This window comes from Mauremys mutica, chromosome 14, assembly GCF_020497125.1.
Source record: "Mauremys mutica isolate MM-2020 ecotype Southern chromosome 14, ASM2049712v1, whole genome shotgun sequence".
Lineage (NCBI taxonomy): Eukaryota > Metazoa > Chordata > Testudines > Geoemydidae > Mauremys > Mauremys mutica.
The window spans coordinates 5266330-5280123 of record NC_059085.1 but is presented as its reverse complement, the minus strand read 5'-3'; the positions used below and the strand labels follow the sequence as shown (position 1 = coordinate 5280123).

At 50.6% G+C, this 13794-nt stretch overlaps 1 protein-coding gene across 8 annotated transcripts in view; it reads right to left on the bottom strand.

Annotated features, from left to right (window-relative positions):
* The window catches only part of HYDIN (HYDIN axonemal central pair apparatus protein), a 399941-nt gene that overhangs the window by 174233 nt on the left and 211914 nt on the right, over positions 1-13794 (bottom strand). For all 8 annotated transcript variants that reach the window (XM_044987150.1, XM_044987153.1, XM_044987154.1 and 5 more), the window contains 3 exons: positions 10268-10523; positions 6376-6519; positions 3203-3346 (listed from right to left, as the gene is read on the bottom strand). In XM_044987150.1, the coding sequence (XP_044843085.1) occupies positions 3203-3346; positions 6376-6519; positions 10268-10523 (544 nt within the window). The remainder of the gene's footprint in view (positions 1-3202; positions 3347-6375; positions 6520-10267; positions 10524-13794) is intronic.

Below are 13794 nucleotides of genomic sequence, written 5' to 3'. Positions count from 1 at the left end.
CACCCCTGCCTCAACTCCACCTCTTCCCCCAACCTCCCACCCCCCCTCTTCCCACCCTCACTCCGCCCCCAGCCCTGCCTCAACTCCACCCCTTCCCCCAACCTCCCACCCCGCCTCTTCCCACCCTCACTCCGCCCCCAGCCCTGCCTCAACTCCACCCCTTCCCCTAACCTCCCACCCGCCTCTTCCCACCCTCACTCTGCCCCCACCCTGGCCTCAACTCCACCCCTTCCCCCAACCTCCCACCCTGCCTCTTCCCACCCTGGCTCCGCCCCCAGCCCTGCCTCAACTCCACCCCTTCCCCCAACCTCACACCGCTTGTCTTGCGTTCCTCACTCCGCCCCCAGCCCTGCCTCAACTCCACCCCTTCCCCCAACCTCCCAACCCACCTCTTCCCACCCTCACTCCGCCCCCACCCCTGCCTCAACTCCACCCCTTCCCCCAACCTCCCACCCGGCCTCTTCCCACCCTCACTCCGCCCCCACCCCTGCCTCAACTCCACCCCTTCCCCCAACCTCCCACCCGCCTCTTCCCACCCTCACTCCGCCCCCAGCCCTGCCTCAACTCCACCCCTTCCCCCAACCTCCCACCCGCCTCTTCCCACCCTCACTCCGCCCCCACCCCGGCCTCAACTCCACCCCTTCCCCTAACCTCCCACCCGCCTCTTCCCACCCTCACTCTGCCCCCACCCCGGCCTCAACTCCACCCCTTTCCCTAACCTCCCACCCTGCCTCGGCCCACCCTCACTCAGCCGCGTGCCCGGACTCAAGTCGAGCGCTTTCCCTAACACGCCCCCCCGCCTCTTCCCACCCTCACTCCACCCCCATCCCTGCCTCAACCCCAACCCGTCCCCTAACCTCCCACCCCGCCTCTTCCCACCCTCACTCTGCCCCCACCCCGGCCTCAACTCCACCCCTTCCCCCAACCTCCCACCCCGCCTCTTCCCACCCTCACTCTGCCCCCACCCCTGCCTCAACTCCACCCCTTCCCCCAAGTCCCCACCCGCCTCTTCCCACCCTCACTCCGCCCCCACCCCGGCCTCAACTCCACCCCTTCCCCTAACCTCCCCCCCGCCTCTTCCCACCCTCACTCTGCCCCCACCCCGGCCTCAACTCCACCCCTTCCCCCAACCTCCCCCCCCTCCTCTTCCCACCCTCACTCCGCCCCCAGCCCGGCCTCAACTCCACCCCTTCCCCCAACCTCCCACCCCGCCTCTTCCCACCCTCACTCCGGCCCCACCCCTGCCTCAACTCCACCCCTTCCCCCAACCTCCCACCCCACCTCTTCCCACCCTCACTCTGCCCCCAGCCGTGCCTCAACTCCACCCCTTCCCCCAACCTCCCACCCCGCCTCTTCCCACCCTCACTCCGCCCCCACCCCTGCCTCAACTCCACCCCTTACACTAACCTGCCACCCCGCCTCTTCCCACCCTCCCTCCACCCCCACCCCGGCCTCAACTCCACCCCTTCCCCCAAGCCCCCACCCGCCTCTTCCCACCCTCACTCCGCCCCCACCCCTGCCTCAACTCCACCCCTCCCCCCAACCTCCCACCCCGCCTCTTCCCACCCTCACTCCGCCCCCAGCCCTGCCTCAACTCCACCCCTTCCCCAACCTCCCACCCCACCTCTTCCCACCCTCACTCCGCCCCCACCCCTGCCTCAACTCCACCCCTTCCCCCAACCTCCCACCCCGCCTCTTCCCACCCTCACTCCGCCCCCACCCCGGCCTCAACTCCACCCCTTCCCCCAACCTCCCACCCGCCTCTTCCCACCCTCACTCTGCCCCCACCCCGGCCTCAACTCCACCCCTTCCCAACCTCCCACCCCGCCTCTTCCCACCCTCACTCTGCCCCCACCCCGGCCTCAACTCCACCCCTTCCCCCAACCTCACCCCCGCCTCTTCCCACCCTCACTCCGCCCCCACCCCGGCCTCAACTCCACCCCTTCCCCCAACCTCCCACCCTGCCTCTTCCCACCCTGGCTCCGCCCACAGCCCTGCCTCAACTCCACCCCTTCCCCCAACCTCCCACCCCGCCTCTTCCCACCCTCACTCCGCCCCCACCCCGGCCTCAACTCCACCCCTTCCCCTAACCTCCCACCCCGCCTCTTCCCACCCTCACTCCGCCCCCACCCCTGCCTCAACTCCACCCCTTCCCCTAACCTCCCACCCCGCCTCTTCCCACCCTCACTCCGCCCCCACCCCGGCCTCAACTCCACCCCTTCCCCCAACCTCCCACCCGCCTCTTCCCACCCTCACTCCGCCCCACCCCTGCCTCAACTCCACCCCTTCCCCTAACCTCCCACCCGCCTCTTCCCACCCTCACTCCGCCCCCAGCCCTGCCTCAACTCCACCCCTTCCCCCAACCTCCCACCCCACCTCTTCCCACCCTCACTCCGCCCCCACCCCGGCCTCAACTCCACCCCTTCCCCCAACCTCCCACCCGCCTCTTCCCACCCTCACTCCGCCCCCACCCCGCCTCAACTCCACCCTTCCCCCAACCCCACCCGCCTCTTCCCACCCTCACTCTGCCCCTACCCCGGCCTCAACTCCACCCCTTCCCCCAACCTCCCACCCGCCTCTTCCCACCCTCACTCCGCCCCCACCCCTGCCTCAACTCCACCCCTTCCGCCAAGCACCCACCCCGCCTCTTTCTGCCCCCAGCCTCCCTCTTCTCGCCCCTGCCCTGCCTCTTCCCTGCCCCTTTCTGCCCTCTCCCCCAAGCACGTCCCTCCCCCTCCCTCCAAGTGTAACCCACACACCTCCTGGGTGTGGTTCTCTGTCCCAGCTAGTGGCACCAAGACCACTGGGACAGAGATAGATGAGTCTGCTCTACAGCCCTGGCTAAGGGCCACATGGCTTTTAGCTCATGCAGTAGAGGCTCATGCACTAAGCTCCAGATGCTCCAGGTTCGATCCTGCCTGCCAATGACCAGGGTCTGTCGGTGTTGCACAAGCACCAAAAGAAGGCATTACTCTGCTGCTCCTCAACCCTCCTAGCCTTCAGAACAGCTACCTTAGACCAAGTGTATTTCACAAACCCAGAAATGTGTGTCTCAGATGATCCAGTAGTTTGCTTTGCTTTCAGATTTAACTCAGCCCAACACACTGATGATCATAGAGAATTAATCTTAGTGCTACCCTTTGGAAGCCTCCTCAGACCAAACACACCAAGGAGCCTTGCATGAAACCTACAGTCTGCTTACCTGAGCCTCTGCAGGCAGCGTTTGCTGGTCTGTATCACAGAGGAAGAAGGGTGCTTGTAGGGACAGGAGAATGCTGAGTGGCAGGGGGGAGATGTTCTTTAAGATCAGAGGTTCATACTGCGAAGTCAGGACATCACTGGGGTGCTGTGTAGATGCAAAGCTATGTGAGAAAGGAAGAGAAACCCGAGACAAGCACATGCCCACTATGACTACTGTGCTGTAGGCAGGCATCTGGGACTGAAAGGGAGATTTCAATCCTCCGCCACAGCACAGCAGCTCATTTCTACAGCTTTTGTGGCATGAGCAAAGTCCAACATGCCTCATCAAATCTTTCTTAGGATGATGATAAAGCATTTTCTGTATGAAGCAGAGTGTAGCTTTGTGTTTCTACAATGTCACAAGAAAAAATAAGGATAAGGAAATAAGGCATAAAATTTTAAGTGAGTAATTAGCCATTGGAACAATTTACCAAGGGTCATGGTGATTTGATTTTAAAATCAAGACTGGATGTTTTTCTACAAGATCTGCGCTAGGAATTATTTTGGGAACGTTCTCTGGCCTGTGGTATACAGGAGGTCAGACTACATGATCACAGTGGTCCCTTTCTGGCCTTGGTATCTGTTATTCTTTTTCTGATTTCTTCCTGGGTTCCTTTCCCCAATTTTCAAAATGTTCCAATTTGAAATGTCATCAAAATTCAAAAACTATTATGACCAGCTGTATAACTGGTCCAAAATTGGGGAAACTTTTCAATGACAATTTTGTCAATTTCTCCCCTTTCCTCTCCCCTCCTTTTCTTTTTCCTTCTTTTTTTAATTTCAAAATTTTCTCACACGCCCAAAATTGGCAAAGTTTGAAAAATTTCAACCAGCTCTATCACTATTAAAACTTTCTAGCCATTTTCTCCCTCAAATGCATTTACTTTACAAACCATAACATGTGAAGCCGGGGGGTATTACTATCCCCATTTTACAGATGGGGAAGTAGAGGCACAAAGAAGTGAAATGACTTGACCAAGATCACACAGGAAAGTGCAGTGGCAGAGTAGGGAACAGAACACAGGTCTCCTGACTCCAAGTCCTATACTTTAATAGACAGTGAATCTTTCTCAGCCTAACTGGCACAAAGGGCTTTTAGTTACAGAGTAAATCCTGCCAGCCTTACTGATCTGAGGCATCCCATTAAAGTCAATGGGGCTACTTGCATGAGAAAAACAAGCAAGAAAGAAAATGTTTCCTGCATATGCACTAGGCTAGGATCCTGCATAGCTCAGGTGCAAAGTGTTTTCTGTCCTCTCTGCTATAAAAACAGTCGGCAGGTTCCCAATCTAGCCTGTTTGTTCCTGTTTAAACCTGGCATTTCTCTAAGGTTATGATCAGTTTCTACAACGTAGATGGTGTTTGGGAAACTAAATGTATTTATCTCAAGCAGCGATAGTGTCATTCCAGCCAATAAATCAGAGCGTGTGGCACCAAACCGAATGCAGAGAGACAGCTGGGACAACTGGATAGCACCAAATTAAACCTGAATGTTGAGTTCTAACAGCTCATTCGCATGGGCTACATCAGTGGTTCTCAAACTATAGGTCGTGACCCCATTTGAATGGGGTCGCCAGGGCTGGCTTAGACTTGCAGGGCCCGAGGGCGTGGGCTTTGGCCCCCCGGCCTGGAGCAGTGGGGCTTGTCTTTGCACTCCCCACCCCCAGGGTGGCGGGACTTAGATGGCCTCAGGCTTCGGTCCCCCCTCCTGGGGTCCTGTAGTAATTTTTGTTGTCAGAAGGGGGTCGAGGCACAATGAAGTCTCGGATGTCTGCGGTTCTGCAGCATTGCTGGCTGTGGGGAATAGAGAATAGGGATGAACAAGTAGGAGTGGGGTGGGAAAATTGCTTCCCATCATCAGATATCTTGCAGGATAGGGGATGAAGATGCAGGAATCTGGCTGCCGAGATGAGTGGGACTGAACTGCTCTGTGTATGAGAGTTACATTTCCTAACACAGCAGTTGCTTAAGAATGTCTCCAAATCCTTATGAATACAGAGGGAAATGCAACTGGCAAGAATGGAGATGCGTGAACACAACAGTTCATATATCAATAGTGGGGAGAGCAGAGTTGGACCTGAAGGGAAAGTAGGAAACTACAGTTTCTCTTGTCAACCTAATTTAAAGTATAGTGGGGCAGAACCTCAACTGGTATAAGCTGTCATTGCTCCAGTGAAGGACTAGGAGTCTAGTCTAGTCCTGGAAGGACCTGGTATAACAGACTGCCGTGTCATGACAACGTTAGGTATAGAACTGATACTTTTGAGAGGTGACTCCCCCAGTACTGATGGACTCATGGTAACCAAGGCACCTAGCTATACCGGTGGAAGGGAACAACAAATAATCTCCACAACATTTTAAAAAGTCTTTGAATCTTTCCTAAATCAGATGCATAGAGAGCTCACATAATGGAGTGGGGCAGTGGTTTTACTGGCATTCATGTGTGATCATCTGGAACCCAGCTCGTGGCCTCAGCATTGCCAGCTATGGCACCATCCCACACTTAACTGCTCTTGCGGTTTATCTACCCTCCAGCTGGGAGGTGTAATTTCCAGCTCAAGGAGACACCCCCGGCTTAGCTAGTGTGATAAAAATAGAAGTGTTGCCGCCATGGCTGGCCGCCCTAAGTAGGATCCTGGCCAAGACAAAAAGTAGGTACTCAGGGCAGCTAACCCCTCCCACTGCTTGCACTGCCGCAGCTGCACATGTTTAGCATGGTAGCTCAATCACAGCTAGTGCAGATATGTATGTCTACTGCAGCTGGGAATGACACCTTACAGCTCCAGCACAGACATGCCCTGAGTGTCGCTTGGTGTAGACACACTTGGTGTAGAATGGACATAATGATAAGGACATAACGATCCTTATCTACCCACAGCTACAGCAGGACAGTAAGGAATAATTAATTAATGCTTCTAAAGGAGGTTGACCATGTAAAACACTATTGAAGGCGAAATCCTAACCCCACTGAAGTCAATTGCAAAACTCCCATTGACTTCAAAGGGGCCAGGATTTCACACACAGTCTTTGCACACGTTTGTGTATATACGCACACACACACGCGCACACACCCCATATCCTTTCAAACAGTCATTTGGCTGACTATCTATTAAATGCCAGCAGTCAATGCTTTACCTTCTCCACTCGGAAAGTGATCTCTTTGGAGGAGAGGTGCAGAATCGGTGCGATGAATTCACATGTGACGTCCACTTGCATTATCCGTTCCTTCCCAGACTGCTTCCCTATAATGGCATGGCAAATCAATCGTTCCTTCACTACCTGTGCAGGAAACAGTCACAGCACATTGTCAGTGCGACACTAGCAGCAGTACTAAGATACATATTGGCTGCTGGTACAAAGCCAATGGGTTCCACGTGCACAAACAGCAGCCTGTTACCTATTCTTGGCACTCACTGGGCACCATAGCCTATAGTCATAAAGATGTATAAATTTCCTGTGTTTCTTTATACTGCACGCTGTTTTTTCAATACTAACATTTCCATAATACCATGTATTCTGCAACTCCTGATGAACACACTTCTGAGTTAGGTGCTACCTACGACCATAATAACTAAAGCATCAAATTAATATCTTTATGATCTATCCCTTTGCCAAGCACAACACTTTTATAAAACTGGAGGGAATCATTTTTTAAAAAAATAGGTGCTATATTAAGGAAAATAGATAAAAAAGGAATCCTGATGCCAGCAAACCTGCCCTCAAAACCATCATAGAAATTATAGGCAGAAAGGACCCTATAATCCAGTCAGCTCTTTTCCTTGTCAATGCAAGATTCCTTCCTCCTCTATGTTTGTGTTTGTCTGATCCAGTTTTAAAAGTCCTCTGCATTGGGGCTTGCAACACATTGCTTGGGAGTCAACTGGCCAACACAACAACTCTCACGTCAGGAGATTTTACACCTGAGTCACCTTACACAAGAACATAAGAACAGTCATAGTGGGTCAGACCAAAGGTCCATCTAGCTTAGTATCCTGTCTTCCAAAAGTGGCCAATGCCAGGTACCCCACAGGGAATGAACAGAACTGGTATCATCAAGTGATCCATCTCCTGTCGCCCATTCCCAGCTTCTGGCAAACAGAGGCTAGGGACACCATCCCTGTCCATCCTGGTTGATAGTCATTTGTCCATGAACTAATCTAGTTCTTTTTTAAACCCTGGTATAGTCTGGCCTTCACAACATCCTCTGGCAAAGAGTTCCACAAACTGACTGTGCCTTGTGTGAAAAAATACCTTCTTTTGTTTGTTTTAAACCTGCTGCTTGTTAATTTCATTTGGTGAACCCTAGTTCTTGTGTTATGAGAAGGAGTAAATAACACTTCCTTATTTACTTTCTCCAAACCTGTCATGATTTTATAGACCTTTGTCATATCCCCCCTTGTCATCTCTTTCCCAAGCTGAAAAGTCCCAGTCTTATTAATCTCTCCTCATATGGAAGCCGTTCCATACCCCTAATCATTTTTGTTGCCCTTTTCTGAATCTTTTCCAATTCCAATATATCTTTTTTGAGATGGGGTGACCACATCTGCATGTAGTATTCAAGATGTGGGCGTACCATGGATTTATATAGAGGCAACATGATATTTTCTGTCTTATTATCTATCCCTTTCTTAATGATTCCCAACATTCTGTTCACTTTTTTGAATGAATGTTTTCACAGAACTATCCACAATGACTCCAAGATCTTTCTTGAATGGTAAAAGCTAATTTAGACCCCAGCATTTTATATGTATAGTTGGGATTATGTTTTCCAATGTGCATCACTTTGCATTTATCAACACAGAATTTCATCTGCCATTTTGTTGCCCAGTCACCCAGGTTTGTGAGATCCTTTTGTAGCAGTTCACAGTCTGCCTGGGACTTAACTAACTTGAGTAGTTTTGTATCATCTGCAAATCTTCTTCAATTTCATCCCATTACTCCTAAGCTATCCCATATAGTGCTATAACAACACATTTTCCTCCTTCCCTGGAGTTTGGCACCCTCCCGGTACTTGCTAAAGTTGTCACATAACCAAGCTATGTACGCAGAGCTCTTCTCAGTCTTGAGACAAGCCTGCAGAGCTGCCGGGCAGTGAACACCTACATGCTGCCACCCAGCAGCATCTATAACCAGCTCATGCTCCACTACCCATGCTTGCTGCAGGCACAGACCATGGAAAGTCCTGCCTCGAGGGGTCTGAGAGGCAGCAGCCTCATGACTTCTGGTTGGCCCCCCACCCTAGGTAAACCCAAGGGATGGTCCACAAAGTGTCTAGGCAACAGTGTGGATCTCCTGTAGCTGCCATGATCATTCCTGTTCTTGAATTCCTGTCTTTGACTTTGGCTTGATTTGGATCTCGCCTCCTGACCTGGACACTGGTCCCTGGTATTGACCCCAGCCTGGAATTTGACCATGAACTCCTCTGCTACTCTCAGCCCCAGGTTTCACCTGGCTCTGACCCTTGGTCCCAACTGCCCTTGTCAGGATCCTGACAGCAAGTCAGTCCCTCTAGCCTCCTGATCGTTTGATTCTCTTCTTTAGGCCCAATCCAATTTGTCAACATCTATCAGGTAACGAGGTGCTCATAACTGAATAGGATACCTCAGCAGCAGTCCTAACAGAACCATACAGTGGCCAGATCTCTGCTACCTGGACAAAGCCATGCAGAAGTGTGAAAAACTGGGTTTTCTTCTGCCACCAATTGGGACAGACTCCGGACAGTGTCTCATCCCTATGACATAGCACAAGATTTCCACCCCACTAAGCTCATAGACCATTGGGGATCTGCCAGAGGGAAGGGCAACCACATTGACATCCCTCTGTCTCTGCTATGCTGTCTATTCCCCTGACATGCCATAGCCCAGGAGGGAACAGAAAACTTGGGCGGAGAGCGTCAGCTAGCTGGTGAGTACTCCAGAAACCCCTCTCCTCCAGGAGCATTCCAAAGCACTGACATCAGGGACAAGACAAGCTAAGAAACATTCCCTCTGCATTTCTCTGCACAGCTATGGCCTGTCGTTCTGAGGCAGGAGAATCCAGACCAGCTTGACTGGCAACCCCCTCGTCTCCCTCCCTGCCTCTTAAACCAGAACCCTGCGGAAGGACTTCCGTTGGGCTAAGGAGAGGAGAGGCGCAAGCTTCACTTCCACTTCTGAGTCCTCCCCAAGCCTCACACCAAGGAAGGAAAGGGGAGTGTGGGGTCAGTGGAAAGGGATGATTAGGTCCCTGTGCTGTAATGTGCATACCCACAGCCCTGAACTTTGCTGTCCATTATCACACCTAGGTCTCTTTCAGCATTCCCGGTTTCCCCCCGTTAGCCTGTTGGAACCTGGCTTTGGTGCCTTTCACAGCATGCTTCACTGCTATACTTGATGTCCCATGCTGTCCCTGGGACAGAAGGGCAGGGCATACTGGGATGGAAAATATTGATGAGAAACAAGCTGTCAAATATAATGATCTGTGGGAACAGCCTCTTAGAGTGGAAGAGATCACTCTGCGTTCTTTAAAAACAATGCATTAGGTCTAACGTTTCCCGACAGGACACAGCATGTTAAATGGACATTTTAAAAATTTCTTTATAAATATAAGTAATGCCTGTGTTCGAGGTTACTCCCCCCGTTACATAGCTGTGTTTTGGATTATTCCCCGCTCCCGTTATATTACCTTGCATTTTTCTAATTACTTTCTGCCCGTGATCCTAGTCTCTCCAGACACTGCAATATTATTTCTTCAGACTCCCCTTGTGCCTCAGCACATGACTCCCTGTAACTTGTTGCTTGCCCCAGAAGTCAGCTGGTATTTTGGCATTTGAATGTTGGGTTTATGGTAGCTATAGTAACAAGAAAAGCCTTAGCGACTAATAATGCCCAAGCAAGAAAAGCAACTGGTGCTACCATGGTAACTTGTGGCATTACAGCAATTCTTGAAAGAAATTGATCATTTTCTAAGATAAATGTCAAGGGACCAGCCTAAGAAATACCAGTGGCAACAATCTAATCGAAACACTGCAGCTCGTGCAGTCCTTTACCTTAGGGGTGTCAGAGGAGCCTTCCAGCATCATATCCATGCTCTTGCCTGGGATCAGCTCCATCCTTAATGGATGAAGCTTAAACACCGGAGAGGGGGTCTCTGGTCTCTGGGGGCAGTTCTTGCCCTTGGCATTACCGATAGCAGGGAAATGGTTACGCTGGCGAAATGGAGGGAAACCTTCTGTCATCCAGTAGAGCTGATGGGTTCGTCGTCCACGGTTGGTTATCTTGAAGCAATAGCAGCAGGGATCCAAACTAGAAGAACAGCAGAATGGAGGCAGATTGAAAAGGTTACTGATGGTGGCGTGTCTCTACCAAGAGAGAGCAAAAGGTCATGTATTTAACTGGGAAGCTACTAGAGAAATGTATAAAACATGAAATTTGCCAATACCGTGTGTGTGTGCGCGTGTAGGGGTGATCACTAGCAGCCAGCACAGATTTACCAAGAACAAAGCATGCCAAACCAGCTGGATTTCCTTCTTTGACAGGGTAACTGGTTTGGTGGATAGGAGGAATGCAGTGGACATAATATACCCAGACTTCAGCAAGGCTTTTGACACAGTCCCACATGACATTCTGGAGAAATGCGGGTTTGGTGGAACTCCCATTAAGTGGATACATAATTGATTAAACAACCACAAACAAAGAGTAACTATTAATGGAATGATTTCAGGTTGGAGGGAGGTCTCAAGTGGGGTTCCACGGGGATCTGTTCTGGGTCCAGTGTTGTTTAACATCTGTATTAATGACCAGGATGTAGGAATAGAGAGCATACTGATCAAATGTGCAGATGACACAAAGCTGAGGGAGCGGGGGGAGGGACTGCCAACACTTTGGAGGATAAAGCTAAAATTTAGAGGGATCTTGATAAATTGGAGAACTGGGCTAAAGACAAAAAAATGAAATTCAACAAAGGCAAATGTAACATTTGGGAAGAAAAACCAAATGCACAAATACAGAATGGGGATAACTAGCTTGGCAGCAGCACTGCTGAGAAGGATCTGGGAGTTGTGGTGGATCACAACCTCAACATGAGTCAGCAATGTGATGCTGTGGCAAAAAAAGCAATTGCAATTTTGGTTGCATTAACAGAGGCATAGCATGGGAGTGACAGTACCGCTCTACTTGGTGCTGGTTAGGCCTCAGCTGGAGTAGTGTGTCCAGTTTTGGTCACCAATGCATAGAAAGGATGTGGAGAAACTGGAAAGGATCCAGAGGTGAGCGACAAAGATGCTCGAAGGGCTGGAATGCAAGTCATATGAGCAAAGGCTGAAGGAACAGGGTAGGTTTGGTTTGGAAAAGGGGAGATTAAGGAAGGACATGATAGCTGTCTTCAAATACTGAAAGGCTGCTATAACAAAGATGGAGAAACATTGTTCTCTCTTGCCCCAGAGAGCAGGACAAGAGTCAATGGGTTCAAACTACAGCACAGCAGATTTAGATTAACTCTCAGGAAAAGCTTCCTATCTGTAAGAGCAGTCGGCCAATGGAACAGACTGCCTAGAGAGGTTGTGGAAGCTTCTTCACTGGAGGTTTTCAAAAGGTTGGTTTAGACTCAACAAATCTTGCATCTTGGCAAGGCGTTAGACTAGATGACCCTTGCGGTCCCTTCTAACCCTGTGATTCTATGATTGCTGGAACGCACTGCACCCACAGCATTAACGCTAACTCTTAACAGAATGCCATGTTGTGACATCCAAAAAAATTTGTAAAAGCAGCAAAGAGTCCTGTGGCACCTTATAGACTAACAGATGTATTGGAGCATGAGCTTTCGTGGGTGAATACCCACTTCGTCAGATGCATCCGACGAAGTGGGTATTCACCCACAAAAGCTCATGCTCCACTATATCTGTTAGTCTATAAGGTGCCACAGGACTCTTTGCTGCTTTTACAGATTCAGACTAACACGGCTACCCCTCTGATACAAAGAGATTTGTGTGGCTTGAAGCGATGGCTAACACAAAATACTTTTTAAAGAGCCACTCTCTGCTAAATGGCCCCCAGTTTATGGAGCTCCTCCTGCAGCTGGCTACCTAACAAGCTGCAATAAAGAATCATGGCTGGCTTCAGGCACCAGCGCAGGAAGCAGGTACTTGGGGCGGCCAATGGAAAGGGGCAGCACGTCCAGGTCTTCGGCAGCAATTCAGTGGCGGGTCCCTCTGCCGAATTGCTGCCGAAGAATGAAGCAGCCCGGTAGAGCTGCCGCCGAAGCGCTGCCGATCGCAGCTTTATCTTTTTTTTTTTCTTTGCCGCTTGGGGCGGCAAAAAAGCTGGAGCCGGCCCTGTAAAGAATGAAACAGAAAGGACCAAATCTCAGCGTTTGCTGTAATTATGCTTCTCCTCACCTTTATCTCTTTAATATCCTCTATGTATCTGCGCAAAGCTAGTCCCCAGAGTCCCACAAAGTGAGCTGGGTTATACTGGCCGGGGCAAGCAAGTACCCAGCCCTGCTGTCTGTTACAACTTCCCTTTAGTGGAGCCGCTGGGCACAGGTGGTGGCTCGGGCTAGGCACATGAGTACAATCCTGCCTGCCCCCCGGTATGAGCAGCTAGCTCGAGCCACTGTGGCCAGACGGCTGTTTTTAGCGCACTAGATCAATCAGATTGTAGACACCTCCCAGCTGCAGTGTAGCTACATAAACATCCATCTACATTTTACAAAATAAACCTTGGAGGACTGGAGGGGAAATACTGACTCTGTCCCAACATGGCCCCGAAAAGACCGAATCCTGTCTGTGATTCCTCTCATTAAGATCTCTGCACTGCCAAGCCAATGGAGCTTGACAAAACCCCAAGCCTACGGGAACTGGCTGAGATAAGTGGATTCATGCATGACCTCCAGGGATTTCAGACTAAAGGAAAGAAAGGGCACTGGGTGGCCTGCATCCCACAACTCCATTCCCTAGAGAAGTTAAAGCTTTTTTTGCTGCTAAAGAGATCCTCTTTCATTGCAATGAGAAAACACTGTGTGCATCGGTATTTGACCATCTGGGTAGACTGTCACCCTTCTCTTCAGCTGCTCCAGATTAACGGCCTGCTCCAGATAGGAGCTGAGCGCCTCTAACTTCTACCCCACCAGGAGGTGCTCACCACCTAGCAGGACTGGGCTCTGGGGCTGTTCCCACTGAGGAGAGGGGGGTAAGTGTGCTACAAGAACTAGACAGAGTCAATAGTTTTCCCATTAACTGTAGTGAGCACAGGGCCGGGCCCTGTCTGCCGTCAGACTGCAGTGACCAGAGCTAACATGAAATGAATAGTCAATGAGACATTGATTCCATTATGCACAGAAACATCGAGTGTAAGGTAGTCATTATTTCACTGTATACTAATATAAGCATGACTGGCAGAGGAATTGTTCGTGGCACAGTTACTGTCTTGTTTTGGAGGTAAAGAATATGCAGCCAATGAAAAGTGGGTATAACATACCTGGCTAAATACAAAAACAGAATTTACACCATATTCCAAGTTAGTCTGTGAAAGAAAATGTTAAAAATGCATTTGAAGCATACAATGGCTATGTGAAATA